The sequence below is a fragment of the Colossoma macropomum genome, unplaced genomic scaffold (assembly GCF_904425465.1).
Source record: "Colossoma macropomum unplaced genomic scaffold, Colossoma_macropomum, whole genome shotgun sequence".
Taxonomy (NCBI): domain Eukaryota; kingdom Metazoa; phylum Chordata; class Actinopteri; order Characiformes; family Serrasalmidae; genus Colossoma; species Colossoma macropomum.
The window spans coordinates 8,862,777-8,880,570 of record NW_023494807.1 but is presented as its reverse complement, the minus strand read 5'-3'; the positions used below and the strand labels follow the sequence as shown (position 1 = coordinate 8,880,570).

Here is a 17,794-nt window from a genome sequence, read left to right as displayed (position 1 = left end):
TCTGTTTTTTCTGTGTTTTTCTCTCTCTTCACCCATGAGTAACCTCAAACAACTGCTTTTGTGGCTTAAAAGGCAAAGAAATGTCAGAGGAAACATACATTTTAATATCCAAGACTTCAAACGGTGCTAAAAATGCTCCATAAACAAATACACAGATACATACATGCCCTTCTATTTACACTTGTAGTGCATATATGTGTAAATATGTATGTTTGTATGCATGAATATAAATACAGAATGACCCAGAAGCCTCAGCGACTAAATATCATATCAGATGTTTCACTGTTTACTGTATTCACTGTTGACCTTCATTACAGCCTCCATTCGGTTTGGGAAGACTGGCTTTCAGTTATTCCATCTTCCATTCTTTTCAGACTCACTTTCAGTTCCTCAAAGAATCTGCAGACACTCCTCCAAAGTTCAGTCTTAGAAGCTGGTTGATCATTTTTTTAAGTAATCAAACACGTTCAGTGGTGTTGAGGTCTGGACTCTGGGGTGGTCAGTCCATTGTTCAGCTTCTTTGTTTGATGTGTCCGTCTCCTTTTCTCAGTGAGGTTCTTCTTGACAGCTACACATCCTTTCAGACCCATAGCGCTGAGTCGTCTTCTCACAGTGGAAGGATGGACAGAAACACCTGTGGATGTTTTCAGATCTGAAGCAGCTTGATTTTCTCCTCTCTCTCAAAGATGAAAGCTTTAAGTGCTGTTTATCTGTTTATCGGGGGACAGTTTAGGTGTCTACCAGGTCTTCCAGGTGGTTGTTAGGTTGTTTTAGGGTTTTCACTCTTCTTTAGATTGAATAAATTCAGTTACCCAATTTTCAAATTACCCAAAATCATTCATTAAAATTTAATTTCTTGATCAGTGATTAGTTGTCAGCTTGTTTGATGATAATACATATATTTTGAAAACTTTGAAGATTTTTACAACGTTTTTTAAACACTGTGTTTTTCCAGTAAAGTAAGGAATATTGAGTATAAGAGTATTTGGAATTTTTGGAGTACTTTGAAGCTGTGCATGTGTTTGTCATCGTTCATTTATGCCTTTTTATGTTTATATAAAACTCAGATTGCTCTATTATTCGTCAAAGTAATGGGTAGAAAACTGGATTACTAATATAATTCTGAACATTATAACAGACGTCAAAGCACTGTCCTCATTATGAGTCAGATTTCTGGTCTGTTGTTGACCTAATTAACTGCAGTTCACATGTTTTATTTTATGTAATTGTGCGATTGATCAGTTCCGTTGGTGGGATTTTCCTATTGCATGTCTGAATGTGTTTCTGTCTCAGCGCTAGAACACGGCTCTGACGCTCCTGCAGCTATATTTAGTCTGTCTGCATTTTGACTCGCAAGATCGTTCTGTTATTCCGAGTGAAGAGGGCGATTCTGGACATGCTTGTATGCAGACCCACACACACACGTCCACTCTCAGACTATTCCTTGGCCTTCTGCCAGCTCTCAGACTGCATTGCATCAGTCCCACCTACTGATTGATTTATCACTAGTCTGCACTGAGATGACGCTTAACACTGTCACACTTATTTAGAACATACAGCTACATTTAATACCCAGTAACGTAAAGGCCTCTCAATATGTTGTTCACATTCATTTTATGAGAAACCCCACGTCTGTCCATGTTATAGACTGGGGTCCATCTGTTGATGCACAGTTTGTGTTAGTCAGCCTCACACCCAAATAATATCTGGTCAGCAGCGAGCTTGTGGTCAGAAGCTGACCATTAATAAATGGAGGGGGGCTGATAACCTGTGTAGCAACAGATGGGCTGTAGTTTTTAATTGTACACATATAGTGTACTATATAGTGGAGCTACAAGGGGGTGTTTCTAATAAAGTGGCCAGTGAGTACAGGCACAAGATAGGTGTTTCTAATAAAGTGGCCAGTGAGTAAAAGCACAAGGTAGGTGTTTCTAATAAAGTGGCCAGTGAATAGAAGTACAAGGGGGTGTTTCTAATAAAGTGGCCAGTGAGTAAAAGCACAAGGTAGGTGTTTCTAATAAAGTGGCCAGTGAGTAGATGTAGAAGGTAGGTGTTTCTAATAAAGTGGCCAATTAGTGGAAATTACAAGGTAGGTGTTTCTAATAAAGTGGCCAGTGAATAGAAGTACAAGGGGATGTTTCTAATAAAGTGGCCAGTGAGTAAAAGCACAAGGTAGGTGTTTCTAATAAAGTGGCCAGTGAGTAGATGTAGAAGGTAGGTGTTTCTAATAAAGTGGCCAATTAGTGGAAATTACAAGGTAGGTGTTTCTAATAAAGTGGCCAGTGAATAGAAGTACAAGGGGATGTTTCTAATAAAGTGGCCAGTGAGTGAAAGTAGAAGGTAGGTGTTTCTAATAAAGTGGCCAGTGAATGGAAGTACAAGGGGGTGTTTCTAATAAAGTGGACAGTGAGTAAAAGTAGAAGGTAGGTGTTTCTAATAAAGTGGCCAGTGAGTAAAAGCACAAGGTAGGTCTTTCTTATAAAGTGGCCAGTGAGTGAAAGTAGAAGGTAGGTGTTTCTAATAAAGTGGCCAGTGAATGGAAGTACAAGGGGATGTTTCTAATAAAGTGGCCAGTGAGTGGAAGCACAAGGTAGGGGTTTCTAATAAAGTGGCCTGTGGAAAACTTCTGGGCTTCCTAAATTTTGTTTTAAACATCATAAAACTTAGCTAGTTAGCACTAGACTTGACCCGTGTTTTCTTTTTTGTCCAGAGCAGGAAAAGTGCCCACAGGGCACAAAAGCTGCTTTCGGTTTATGTAAAATGATGCAAGGAGATGCAGAGTTTGTGTCTCGACGCCAGCAACATGCTTTCTCGATTTCAGTAGCCATGACATCACCGCTATCGCATAACTCGCAGCAAGCATCAGCCTTACATCACTGTTTCTTTTCAGACACGATGAGGTCACAGTCATAAAAGCACAAACGTGAATAAAAGATTAATACTCTGCTTTCCGATGGTTCTGATTTGCTGCCAAAATACAGATTATAATGCAGTTCTGCTTAATCCAGGTCACTCCTGTGGTTAGATAATCCTGGCAGGGCAGGGCTTTGTTTGTTCATCGAGATGGGCTGTGTTGCTTTAGTTCTCCTTGGCAAAGGGGGAGTTTTGGCGAACGTATCAAGGTCACAGAAAGAGAAGGAGCAGACAGAGGGATTTGGGAGTGAGATATTCAGGTGGATCATTTATAGATGCATTAATATATCTACACCTCCAGTTATGAGAAGCATTTCAGCCTGGACTGGTTTATTGAATGAGGCGTCGTACAGGGCAGCCTATCAGAGCAGAGCTCGTTTACATATTTAGGTCTCAAAGGCAGGGCCTGTTTCATTTAAGAGAGTGAAAAAAATTATTGCTAATTTGAGAACAGAAAGCCACACAAACACCATTTCATTTTTGAAATGGAAGCATTGAGGCCAACAAGAGATGGAGATGGTTGTATATTTAAGAGCAAAATAGAGGCAATGAGAGAGACAGAGAGAGAGAGACAGAGAGAGAGAGCAGGAGAGAGAGCTGTCTTGAATCAAAGCTCAGAGATTCGCACTTCAAAGTCGTCCCCTGGGTTTGGGCCACATTAGTATTCTACAGCACTCTGAGAAAGGCAGCGAAAAAGTGCACGGTGGTGGAGGGGGGGTGGGGGGCGGAATCACGGGAGACTTTTTAACTCAGTGCTTGAATATTTTTCTGCCTTTTTCACAGCATACCTGCCAAAAATAGGCATGTTTTTCCCAAGCAGAGCATCCGACTCCGACCCAGTTCTCCTCTAAGCGTCCGGCTCTCACCCGTCTCTTCTCCACAGCTGTGAAAAGATTAGCCTGCTGCCCACTGTCCTTTAAACAGGATGGATCTGGCCTGACATGGTCAGTTGCAGCGCCACTACCCATTACTCTGCATGCCACACAGTCTTGGTTTTAGACTCTGCACCCCCTGTGCCTGTGTTCGGCAAAAAAATTCCACTTTAAATGTCACTAATCCAAGTAGGAATAGGTAATATGGCAGTATTTTATGATGGTAGATTCTATCACAATACAGTTTTCTGAGCAATTCATAGATACAGGCAGTACTTAAAGAAGACAGGCAGCATGTTTCATTACAAAGACAGCAAACATAGTCCTGTTTAATGGGATATGGTGCAACTATAGTATCCTATATATAGGGTTGATTTTTCTGTTGTGGCCGCCATATTTGGGACTACTCCCACAGGACCCCCACTGAGCTGGTATTATTCTCAGCACTGCAGTAACACTGACGTGGTGGTGGTGTGTTAGTGTGTGTTGTGCTGGTCTGAGTGGATCAGACACAGCAGTGCTGCTGAAGTTTTTAAACACTGTGTCCACTCACTGTTCACTCTATTAGACACTCCTACCTTGTCAGTCCACCTTGTAGATGTAAAGTCAGAGTCGATAGCTCATCTGCTGCTGCACAGTTTGTGTTGGTCATCCTGTAGTCCTTCATCAGTGGTCACAGGACGCTGCCCACAGGATGCTGTTGGCTGGATATTTTTGGTTGGTGGACTATTCACAGGGGTCTTGTGGGGGTCCTGACCATTGAAGAACAGGGTATGCAGAGAAACAGATGGACTACAGTCTGTAATTGTAGAACTACAAAGTGCTCCTATATGAGTGGAGCTGATAAAATGGACAATGAGTGTAGAAACATGGTTTTAATGTTATGGCTGATTATATATATATATATATATATATATATATATATATATATCGCCGTTGTCGGAGCAAAACCTCGTATCTCCAAAAAGGTAACTTTACAGGAGAAGGAAAAAACATGCTTTACTTTTAATGTAAGTCAATGGAACCAGACATTTTGTCCAGGTAATTTTGGCCGATTACTTTTGGTCCATTCATCATGAAATTGACACACAATTTAAAGGGCAACAGTCATTTTCAAATTACGCCAGGTTTTGTTCTGACAGCAGCTATATATATATATATATATATATATTTCTAGCACAGCTGGCTGTTTAATGTGTGAACTGATATGTATATTATCTGCCTGCTCTTCCCCTTAAATCTTCCCACCACTTCGTGACGGCGTCTAATTCATTCCCTTTAGCTATAACTGGCTTATAATCCAGCTAGTTTGAAGTAGGCTAGCGTGCTCACTCCCTGGCTGGAAGTGAGAGAGTAAGTGATACGGGTTTCTGAGTAAGAGAGGGCGATCAAAGCACTCTCTCTCTTCTTCCACTTCATTAAACCACATACTGGCTGGTAGTGGGGAAACTGCAGGGTGATGTAACAGGGATCAATGGCGATCGTGACTGCTGCCTGTCTGATGGTTTAAACTCTGGCCCAGAACTCTGACATACTGGTCTTCTTTGACCGCTGACATAATATTGGGAGACTTTGATGCTCCGTTATTGAAACCGAAAGGGTTCAACGTTGGCAGAACAGTTTGGCAAAGTATCTATAGTCCAAACATAGTCGATCAGCCAAGAGATGTTGGAAAATTTGCTTCTTTAGGTTTGCACTGGGGCTGCGAGGCTAAGTAGCTAATCAGTCATAGAATCTTATGGCTGATGAGCCTCCTGCAAACCACAGGCCTAAATCATCACACACTTCCTCTTAACTGTGTGGAGCTGTTCAGTATCTCGAATAGACTTGATTTATGTGGTTTTTGACACTGTGACACACTGTTATCTTTAAACATGGACAAAAGGACGGTCAAATATGCAGCTGGCTGACACTGCTGTTTTAGCTATGTAACAAAAGCTTGTATCTCCATTTTTGTCGTTTTTCAGTTCTTGACATAATTTAAAAATGCATGTCGCCCTTTACATTGTGTGTAAATGTCATGATGAATGGACCAAATGAAACAGCCCAAAATGTCTTGGAAAACATCTGGTTCCATTGACTTACATTGAAAGTAAAGTGTGTTTTTTCCTTCTTCTGTAAAGTTACCATTTTGGAGATGCAAGGTTTTGTTCCAACAGCAGCGATACGTACACACACACACACACACACACACATATATATATATATGTGTACATGTGCTTGTTTAAGAGCTTGTTTCTGGAGTTCAGGTGCTCAAACTGCTTTAGAGTTCATGTTTCTGTGATGTCATTCATTTATATATATTCACCTATTCATCCTACTGCAGTTCAGCCACGCCACTCAGGAGTGTTTTGGCACAGACTGCCATGACCATTATGACCATTTTTGATATATAAACCTATACAAATCTCATATATGAACCTCGAGGGAAAAATAAGATGCAAGAAAAATGTAACATATGGGTTTTTAAGTTAATGCAATATTTTCATTACATTGATCCGAATAGCTTCTCTCACTGCTGGCCACGGGGGTGTGTCACTAAAGAACAAGCAGGCTTGAGGTGCCAGAGTGAACCTGTGTGCCAGGCTAATATTAATTAATAATTTAAAACCTAAAAAACTTAAAAACGTAAAATTAATTATGCCACAAATTTTACCCCCCAGTTGGTGTGCATTCCAGTGTTGAATCTCAACTGTAGCTTGACTATGAACAGTTGGGTGCCACAGTTGGGTGCCACATATCGACAATCTGATTGGCTACTGCTCAGCTCATTTGCATAAAGTTTGTCCAGAGCAAGAGTGAGCAGGGTGCGATATGACGTACCAGTTATACTTGTATATTGTTGTTTCTCATCACATTGGCATGTTGTGGTTGATATAAATTAGCACGAAAAGGAGACAAATCATTTTGCATGACGTCACTGCTTATGCCACACTAATGCTGCGTAAAATTTTAGCACCTCTAACTTCCTATGCAAAAAAAATGTGTAAATTTGGGTTTTTCCACAACTTCCTCCAATGCATTAAGGTCTATTTTACATGCTTTCTCTTCAGTTGTATCTGCCTTTAAAAGAAGGACACGTATCAAATATTATCTAGGAATGCGCCGTTCTTCACTTCCAGTCCTCAAAGTGCTGCTGCATTGTACAGCTTAAGTTGGCAGTTTAAGTTGGCTGAACACATCCTGAAAGCGTGCCGCTTTTAATCTGCGTTTCCTGAGCCCACTAAATTCATTTAAGATAAAGTACCTCAGTCGTAGCAGGCTAATAAAATGTAACTGCTGCTTAGCAAATTTTAGGCAGGTTTGAGTCCCAGAAATGCAAAATAATTTCCATATAATGCATGTAATTGAATACATTAAACACATGCAATGGAAGCTTATACAGTCAGTTAGCATCATGCTCGTGCCACGTTGAAACCTGAGTTTTGTCTGTTCAAGATAACAGCATGTCATAGTGTCATATATACAGTTAACCTCTTCAACTCCTTCAGACCACCAGTGGTTCCAAAACGCACTTCATCATATTCTTCATAAGTTTCATATTTCATAAGCTACATTCAAAAGGTGGGGGTCATATGAGAGCTGTAACTGTCTTCTTTCCAGTCAAATAGATGGGTAATGTAATTTTAAACCCTTATAATAAAAGAAGCTGAATTCACAAATTTTTTGTCTACTGAAAGTCGACCCATTTTTCCACAAATCTGGGCTATAAACTATAAACAGATGGCGTCTCTTCAATGATCTGCTCTGTAAACATTATTTTTACAAAAAAATACAGAGCATCTAAGATTTTTGGCTTTCAGCAGTAAATTGTAAGCATATAGCAATATGTGTGATCATAAAACACGTTCTGTTAATCTGAGGGGAACTTTTACAATAAATAAATAAATAAATAAAATAAAAATTCACATTTATTTCATGCAGTTACTGAATAATTTGCCTTACAGTTTGGTCATGTAAATTCAGATGGACAAACCAAAATATACCCTGGAGAATAAGAGGTTAAGAAAAATAAGCCTGTAAAATAAATGCTGTAATGCTTTGAGGAAACTTCTGTATTGACTACAGTTCATTGAAGTTGTAGTTCTTGGTATTGGCAGCAATACTAGCACTTAAACACATGATAGTGATACTGATTCCTCTGACCAATACCATGAAGCAGTTTCTATCACATGCTAATGTGCTAAAGTGTCATCATATTAAAGCTAGCCTTAATGATGATGCTCATTGCGATAAGAAATAATAAACAAAAACTAGAACGGAAAAGTTTGTGAACGAACTTTAAGTTGGCTTGAACAAGCCAGCTAATTATGTTAAAACCTTACAATTTTGGGAGACTGTCGATGGTTGCTAAAGCGTTGCTTAGATGTTGCTATGCAGTTCCTATTGTATTCCTATTGGTTGGTAAGGTTAAGTTGTTGCTACACTGATAAATACACTGATACCTTAAACCACCACCACCTTAAATTCACTGCCCCCTTAAATGCAGTGCCACCTTAAATCCATTATTTGTGCTGATATTGCTATGCATTAGGCTGTAAGCGTAAGAGTCTGTGTGTACTGTGTATGAGTGTCTGTGTGAGAGATGTGCATCTTGACATCACTTATGGCAGTTAGACTTGTAAATCCCAAACATTCAGCCATTCATTTCTTATGGGGAAAAAACGTTTTACGAAAACCGTGCGTTGGATCGCTTAGAAAAGCACAAGCACACTCTTCGGGTGTGGGAAATGCAAAGTTTTGTGGTTCTCACTCGAAAACTGCGGGACGAAAAACATTTTATTTTTTCAGTGTATAATAATAAGAAGAAGAAGAAGAAGAAAAAGAAGAAGAAGATTACAAAGAACAGTAGGTTAGGTTTCAAGCCAACTTCATAAGCTATTTGTAAGTGAGTTGTCTTCAGTGTTCAAAGTGTGATGACCTGTTTGGAAAGAGTAGCTTGTGTAACACTTTAGGAGAGATTCTGTGCTGCGTTCTGTCAGTGCATAGAGAGAGAGGAGAGAGAGAGGAGAGAGAGGAGCACAGAGAGAAGAGGGTTAATCTGGGTTAGGATGGCTCTGTGTTGCTTTAGTGAAGGCCAGATGGCATGGACGGATTAGGCTCCCTCCTGTCTGTACTGGGCTTCTGAAAGAGAAAGGGATTAACTCGCGTGCTCACACACACACACACATTGCACGAGTACACCAGCTTACACGCATCTATACACTGCACTTTATGCTCTTTCATTTTCTCTGTTAAAGTGTTGTGAAGGATGACAGGTGATGTGTGAACTGCAGCAGTAAGAGAGTCCTCATATGGAGGTAACCATGTGTAAAAGAACTAAGCTGGGTTAAGCTGGGTTTTTTCTTTGCTGTAGTGTTTACACACTTTAGGCCCTGTCACACTTTGTGTTTGCACATGAATTTTTGTAAGTGAAATTGGTTCACCTTTTCAACTGGTCTACCGCTACCCTTATAAAGGGTTCGTGAAAGTTTAAATTTAGTTTATTATTGATAATTAATTAAAATTTACAGCGGTGGGCCATTTTGAGACTAAATTTCACGTAAAGTTCAACTTTGGTGAATTTTGACGTGCAAATTTGCGTTTTCTACCAATAGATAAACAGATATGCATTGTGAAACGATTCATCAGATTGATGGAGGATGTGTTGTAGATGGTTCTATGTAGCACCAAAAGGGTTCTTGTATTGTTACAAGCTTGACATCGTAATAATAGAAGAACCTTTTCTGGTGCTATACAGAACGCTTTTCAAAAGGGTTCTATATAGAACCATATACAGCACATCCTCCATCAATCTGAAGAACGCTTTCACAATGCAAAGAGCCCTTTAATCATGCAAAAGGTTCTTTGACTATTCATTGTTCTATATAGAACCATCAGTAAGTAGCACTGCATACCAACTATGTAATTATCTAATGTAATGTGGTCACTTTTGTGTTTTTGCTGTTTATAGTAGGGATGCAGCGATATGATACTCAGTATTGCTATTGGTCCAATACTGGCCAACATCACTGGGTCAGATATTGGAAGAAAAAAGTACAGTCCAATTGATTCATTAGCCTAAACTATTACATGAACGCTTTTAACAACTTTTTTTTTTTTTAGCACAAAGTAGAATTTTGTGCAACTTTAAATATTACTTTGAATGTTTGCGTGGTGCTGACCAAGTTCTGCATGTGAAAAGGTTTAAATGAAAAGAAACAGCAGTATTGGTTAACTTGGTCATGTTGTGGGCTGTATTTCTACCTTTTGGAGAGTTGAATATTTGTTTCACAGTTTGATCATGATGTTATTTAGGTGGCCAGGTTAAGCGAAGTGCATCCAGACAAATGTATTATTAAAAGCTTAGTTGTTTAAAAGAGGGAAAAGTGTTATCGGTTTAGTATCGGTATCGACACATACTTAAGGTATCAGTACTGGTATCAGACATCAACAAATGGTATCGAGCCACCCCTAGTTTATGGTAGCCTAGTTAGCCTGCTATGTTAGCTGCTTGGCCAACTGCAGCTGCAGCTGCTTGGCTAACTGCCTACTGCTATCTGCACAAATTATCTACATATATGTTTTTCATATGACGCAATATGCAGCACTAGATGTCCATGTGTATCAGCTGTTTAATATAATTATGTTCAGTATTGTGTCATTACTGCCTATGATTAGCGGGTTAGCTTGCTAGCTGCACTGATATGGAGGTTTTTCCGTCTTTAGTCATTTCGGTTATGGCCACGTAGTTAAGGAAGTCTATTTAAACTTTCTTTTTTTCAGTAAAGTATTTCAAAATCTTTAAAAGATTCATTGTTTTTTAAAAGTTATTGTCTGTTTTTGTTTTTTGGACCTTTTTCACCTGTTAAAATACTCTGTTTATTACATCCTAAAGCTTATTATGTATTAACTACACAGAAAACAACTCACATATTCTTAATTTGTAAAAGTGTGTAGTAGAAGTTTGAGGTTTTAGCCATTTATGGGGTTCAAGAACTCCATTTACTCGACTAATCATCAAAATGTTGTAGATTGCTGGATTACTAATGCAGCTCTAATGCAGAGTTTCCAACTGGTGAAGTGGTGAACTTGTCCAGGGCCACCGTGTGAGGATGCTGTTAGTGTTTACGGCTCTTGTGATGAGTAGTGGAGGCGTGGGTGGACTGTGTCTGCGTACACTCATGCTGGATGTTTGTGGAAAAGCCCCGTTTCAGTCTCGAGAGCTGCTGCTTTGCCTCTTTAAAAGTGTAGAAACTTCGCCCGAGTCAAGCAGAGGGAATTTAAATTCCAATGCCTCCTGCTGCAGGAAAATTCTTCGGCTGCTCTTTTATCACAAAAGCCCTTTTCTTTCAACCCTCTCTCTCTTTCTCCTCCCACTCCTTCCCTCTTTCTCTTTCTGTCTTTCCTTTTTTTTTCATCCCCACCCCGCTCCTTTCTCCCTCCGTGGGATTTTTACGTCCCTTTTCAGCACTAGGAAGGTCACTCCTCCCTTTTGCATCTCTGCCCCCGCCCACTGCTTTTCTTGGCCCATCCCTTTCCTCTTGTGCTGCAGTGCCATTGACGGTGAATAGCCCTCAGTAGCCCCTCCCCCTTCCGCCTGTAATAGAGAGAGAAGTGGAGAAAAGCTTGCTCCGCCCCTTGTATTTGCTCTGTCTCTCTCTTTTCCCAGCACCCCTCCCTCATCCGTTCCCGTCCGTGGTGCAGAAGCTCTCCGATCTTATCCCTCCATCAGACAGGGTGAGATAGTGAGAGAGAGAGAGAGAGAGAGAGAGAGACAGTCTCAAAAGGGAGCCAACACTGCATACCAGCAAAGGAGAAACGCGGCGGTGGACCCGCTTCGCACAGCTGATAGTGTGTGTCTCTCGCTCTGTCTCTCTTTTTCCACTCCGCCGGGTCTTCCTCTAGCTGGGTGGGTCCCAGACCCTTCTCCCCCCTCCATTCTCTCCGCTCTCCCCCCTCTCCTTCCTTCTCCTCGGCTGGGGAAGTGATCGTTCCTCCCCCGTGCGCTCTACTCGTCTCTAGGATGCACTGAGAGAGCAGGATGGTGCACCAGGAAAACTGTGCCTATCAGGTAGGAGCAGCAAACTGGCCTCTTATCATCAAAATGCTGTAACTTTTTGGGTTTTGCTTTTCATTTATTTTGTTTTTCACTGTTTTCTTTGCGCTTTGGACCAATAGATGTGGTCAAATATGACTGTACATTGACATATGAGCATATTTTTCTTCATATAAAGTTTGGAGACGAGGTTTCGTTACAGCAGCAGTCTGATAGTGATCTATTTCACACATACAGACCTCATAATGAGATCATAAGGTTTTCCGTGTTGTTAATATGTGGCCGAGTTAGATGGCCCGTCTCCTGTGCTGTCTGCTGTGACGGTCTTCATACTAGAGGGTCTGCTGTTATTTAGCCCTCGCTGTGTAATACATGCTTAACACTGCAGGCTCCGTGCGTTTGGGAACATCTGATTCCGATTCTGCGTCTGTGTTTGAGAGACAGTGTTGGCTTGGTTGCTAAGTGCACCCCTGGCTTTAGAGAGTCATGCTCCCTCCCTCAGCACACCAGGCTCCTCAGCTGTCACTGGTATAAAGGTGTATGTGAGACTAGAGCGATCATGTCTGTAAATGTTTTGGATGTACTGATGTTTTCACTGCCAGGAGGACCTGGTGTGTGTGCGCGTGGCAGCATTAGGTCTGTTTGGCTTGAGTGCGGCACAGACTGCTGCGTGTGAGCTGGAAATGCCGTCTACGAACAGCACAAGAGTCCCACTTAGTGCTAAAACAGGTGTGATTTAACCACCACGCAGCAGTAACTGAACCTCTCTCTCCCTCTCTCCTCTCTCTGTTCCCTCTCTTCTCTCTCTCTCATCTATCATCCTCAGTTCTTTCCCGCTGCCTCTTCTGATTCCTCACCGTTTCATGTTTGTTGGCATGAGTTAGTAGTTCTGAAAAACACTCTGATCTGTTCCTTTCGTGTAACAGAGCACAGAAACTCTCCCTCTCTCTCTTTCTCACACTTCTCTGTTTCTCTTTTTTCTCATTCTCTTTCTTCTTCTCTTTCTTTTTTGTCTTGTACTCTCTCTCTCTATATATATATATATATATGTCTCTCTCTCTCACTGTCTGTCTCTCTCTCTCTCTCTCTCTCCTTGTCCTCATTCTTCACTGTTTCATGTTCTTTACCAGCATTGCTTAGTAGTGCTCCAAATACACTGCGCCTCATTAACACTACAGTTACAGTATCCTTCTCTTTCTCTCCTTCTTTCGATCTTTCTTTCTCTCTCCCTCTCGATCTCTGTCTCTCTCTCATCCATCATCCACATTTCTCTCCCTCATCGGCCTATTTCGCGTTAGTTACCAGTATTTGTTAGTATTCAGCAGAGGCTGTGTTCCAAATACACTCTACCTTTACTTCTTGTTCTTCTTGTTCTTTTTCTTCTTCTTCTTTCTCTCCTTTTTCTTCTTCTTTCTCTCCTTTTTCTTCTTCTTCTTCTACTTCTTCTTCTTCTTCTTCTTCTCTCTCTCTGTCTCTCTTTTTCTCTCTCTCTCTCTTTCTCTCTCTCTCTCTCTCTCTCTCTCTCTCTCTCTCTCTCTCCATGTCCTCATTCCTCACTCTTTCATGTTTTTTATCAGCATTGCTTAGTAGTCCACAGTGGCTGTGCTCCAAATACACTGCACCTCATTAACACTACAGATACAGTCTCCTTCTCTTTGCTCTCTCTCTTTCTCTCTCTCCAGCCACATTTCTCTCCTTCGCCAGCCTATTTCACAGTAGTTACAAGTATTAGTTAGTATTCAGCAGCAAATACACTACCTTTACCTATTCTCTTCTTCTTCTTCTTCTTCTTCTTCTTCTACTTCTCTCCCTCTCTCTCTCTCCATCTCTCTCTCTTCCCTTCACTGTCTGTTCCCTCTCTTGTCCATCACCTACATTTCTTTCCCTCACGCTCTTTTGATTCTTCGCTCTTTCATGTTCACTACCAGCTTTAGTTAGTAGTCTGCAGTGGCTGTGCTCTAAATACACTGTGCCTCAGCTCCGTCTCATTAACACCACAGTAACAGAACCCTTCTCCTTCTCTCTCTCTCTCTCTCTCTCTCTCTCTCTCTCTCTCTCTCTCTCTCTCTCTTCTCTCCCATCTATCATCCTCATTTCCCTCCCCCGTCCTCTCCTGTTTTCTGGCTATTTCACATTTATTTGCATATGTTTGTACTCTGCAAAGGTTGTGCCTCGGCTCCGTCCCATTGACACTATAGTGACAGAACCCTTTCCCTTCGCTCTCTTGCTCTCCTCTTTCCTTCATGATCATCATTTCTCAAAGTGTTTCATGTTCATTATCAGCGTTAGTTAGTAGCCTGCATCGGCTGTGCTCCAAATGCACTCCGCCTCAGCTCACAAAACAGTAGAGAACCTCTCTCTCTCTTTCTCTTTCACCTGTCTATCATTTCTTTCCTTCACCCTCTCCTGTCTGATTCCTCTCTGTTTCATGTTCACTAGAAGCATTAGTTAGCAGTCTGCAGCGGCTGCGGTCCAAATACACTGCACCCTGGCTCCGTCCTGTTCTGCGCAGCTTGTTCTTCGTGCTGGTATTTTCTCTTAATTCTTTGCGTGGGTCTGATCGTGTGCAGATAAACGAGGGCTGGTACGGTTGTGTAATAGGATGTAGGCTTCCTCTTAAAGGGGGCAAAGCTGTGATTACTACAGCTAAGAAGAGAGATACAGACAGAGAAAGAGAAAATGAGGGATGAGAGAAGTGTGTGCCAGAACAGTTTCAGGAGAGAAAGGCACCAATTGTGGGATATGAAAGAGTAAACAAGTGTTTAGATTCGGGGAGGAAATAAGGGGATAAAACAGGATGGAGAGAGAGAGACTAAGATGGAGGAGAGATAGGGTGGCAGTAGATCCAAAAAAGGAAGCGCAAAGAGGAATGATCGAAATATGAAGGAGGAGAAATAGGCTGGAAAGGAGAATGGTAATGAGAGAATTGGGCATACTGGTAAAGGAGATTAAGGGCAATACAGATACTCCAGGAGGGAAAAAGGGAGATAGAGAAGTTCCGAATGGGAGAGAGAGATGGAGAGGGAATTTTCAGGGAGGGATAAAAGAGGGACTCAATTAGAGAAATGGAGAGAGAGTGCATGAGAGACACAGAGAGAGAAGGAGAGAATGAGAATAAATAGTGAAGGCATAGCACTCGCTCTGATAACACCAACTCTCCAGAGGCCCCTCAATTAGGCTGGTTTCCTGGCAACCGCCAGCGCCCAGCGCACTGTTCCTGACCACACAGAGGTTGGTGCCGGCCTGTCCCTGTCACTGCTTCTGCCTCCTCGCTGTTCTCCCCCCACACTTGCTGAGGAGGGGGCGCTATCAGAAGGCGTTGTCTTGTAAAAATTGCTGTCAAACAGCTTAATGGCCCACCCATCCCCTCTCCCCCCTTTCCCTGCTCTCGCCCACTCTCCCCCGCTCTCCCTCACTTCCCCCTCACTCACAGAAACGCAAAATAATAATTATCCCCTTGGCTTTAATTATTTACTCACTAGATAATCTTCCCCAGCATCTCCAGCTGTGTTTCTGTGCATGTATTTAGCTCTTTGTGGGGACCACAGATCCCTGTTATAACAGGAAAACATACATTTTTTTAATAGTGTTGGAAAAATGCATTTGATTTTACAAGAAGCTTTAGTAAAGACCCAGAAGATTTAATTTTGGCTAAGGTTAAGGTTAGAGTTCAGGTTTAGGTCCAACATACATTTGGATAAAATTGACATTTCAAGTTGATATTTGATGATGTATTTATTGTTATAAAGTATCTGCATCTTGCTTATTTTACTGCCTCTTCTAACCTGATACAAATAAATGTAGTATTTTTCTGTAATGTTAATCCAGGTAGGTTCAATCCCAGTTTGATTTTCCTATTGTATTGAAAATCATTGTAATATATCGAGAAGTATTGTATCGAAACAATCGTATCTTACAGAAACACATTGAAATGTATTGTATTGTAGTGCTCTATCACAGCTAGCTACCTATATATAAAGGTATAACACACACCTTTATGCACTTTTATAATGTTTCAATGCAATAAATTAAAACATTAACATAATATCGTAAGATATATTTTCAGCCATTCCTTATTTTCTCCTAAATCTGAATTAATGCTGATATTTATCTGCATTAGAGGAGAATAAAGGGGAATGAAGGAGATTGGGTTATGCAGGCACACATGCACCACGCCCTGCTAGCAGAGGAGAGATTATGGGGATCGATCAAAGGCCTTTCTGATCTTTCTCTCCTCTCTTTCTCTGCCCCTCCCTCTGTCCCTCTCTCTCTCTCTCATGCTCTCTCACTGCCGTCCATCCAGCCCTTTCAGTCTGGAGATGGTGGGGGGTTTGCTTCTAGTTTCAAGGCCAGAAATGGTGCATCGATGCTGCAATAATAAATCTCTCCATCACCCCGGACCCCTGGAGGTGACAGCTGAAAAATATGGCCCTGAATTCATTCGGCTCGGATGAGCGTTCGCACACACACGCGTGTAAAACTATCTTTCTGGGTTATTGGCATATTTAGCTTTACTTTGCTTTAGGTAATGCTTTAAAGTCACTTAATTCAAATGCATACATCTTTTTCATATTAGATATATATAAATATATGGATTTGGCCACTAGGGTGTAAAAATGGGCAATAAGGCAAAAATGTAAACATCATGATAGATGATAGGGACGTGTGTGTACACAAGTACTCGATTAGCCTTTTAAGGAGCCAGTTTTGGAGGTGCTGAATGCTGAAGTCACTACTATGGTATTCTTTACATTTCATTGCAGGGAGACAAAGAAAATATACAAACTCGCATCAGTGAAATAAGAAGGTTTTACTCATATTTACGAGTGAGTGTGTTATTTTAATATTACGCTCATTAGCTCATCTGAAGAGGCAGCTCCCATTACTCATCCCACACAGAAGCCTACCGATGTCAAGTCTCTGTTTTTGAATAATGAAGCATGTTCCTCTGCGTACTGCTGCGTTTGTGCAACACCAGTGTTGCCAACTAAAACAAGTAAACCATGCAAGTCCGTTTTTGGATTTGTTTTGTTTTTCCTTCCTGCAGTTAACTGGATATACTCATGAACAGATTCTCAAACATGAAAATTAGTCTGAATGCACATCTCTAATACATGACATGCCGTGATATTTTACTGTTCTGATGTTACATAAGTCGAATACAATGAGCTTGAGGACTTTTATTATATTTTCTCATACTGCACTGCAAAGAAATGGTATCTTAGCAAGTGAAATCATCTTAAACTTAAAGAACATATTTAAGATTTTTCACTACAAGATTCTTTACAAGATGATTTTTTAGAATAATTAAATTATATTTTAGGCTTTTTGACTTATGTGTCATTTAATCAGGTGAAATTGTCTAATTTGTATAATTGGCAGAACATTTTATTTGTTTCAGTAAATACAGCAGATAATTTTTGCTTGCTTCAAGAAACAGCATGCAAAACTATCTGAGAATGGAATGAGGCACAAGTAAAATGTGATCAGAATTTTAGGCTGATCAACTTTCACTTTATGAGAATTACTAGATATGGTCGCTGTCCAAAACATACATTTTCCCTCATTGTTTCAGCACAGCAGCTGCCCTTTACATCCTGTCAAAGTTTCATGAAGTATGGACCAATAGAAGTGCTCCAAAACTACAGAAAATAAAAAATATCATTACCTATGTTTTTGCCTTCTCCTGTAAAATTTAATATTTGGGGGGATTTTTTTTTTAGGACAGCAACAATATATTGATGAGATTTGCGATTTTTTCACATGACATGATTTTTTGCAGTGCAGTTATGCTCACTTTGTAATAAAGCATGCAGTTGATTAGTCTTCTGAATCGCTTGGCCATTGATTTCTATTATAATCCTGTTTCAAATCAACAGATCATCTGTTCTTTACAAAGTACAGAGAACTTTTGGAAAAATGCTGGACTTTCCCTTTATTATGATGTGAATCTTTAATTTACTGCTGGTCC

The 17,794-nt window shown here is 40.7% G+C and overlaps 1 protein-coding gene across 4 annotated transcripts in view; it reads left to right on the top strand.

Moving 5' to 3' along the window:
- schip1 (schwannomin interacting protein 1) overlaps positions 1 to 17,794 on the top strand; it is a 96,657-nt gene that overhangs the window by 34,602 nt on the left and 44,261 nt on the right. Inside the window, exon 1 of one of the 4 annotated variants that reach the window (XM_036555939.1) lies at positions 11,443 to 11,838. The exons of the other annotated variants lie outside the window; for them this stretch is intronic. Coding sequence (XP_036411832.1) covers positions 11,809 to 11,838 — 30 coding nt within the window. The 5' untranslated portion in view covers positions 11,443 to 11,808. Of the gene's footprint in view, positions 1 to 11,442; positions 11,839 to 17,794 lie in introns of those variants that run through there. 4 annotated transcript variants of the gene reach the window in all.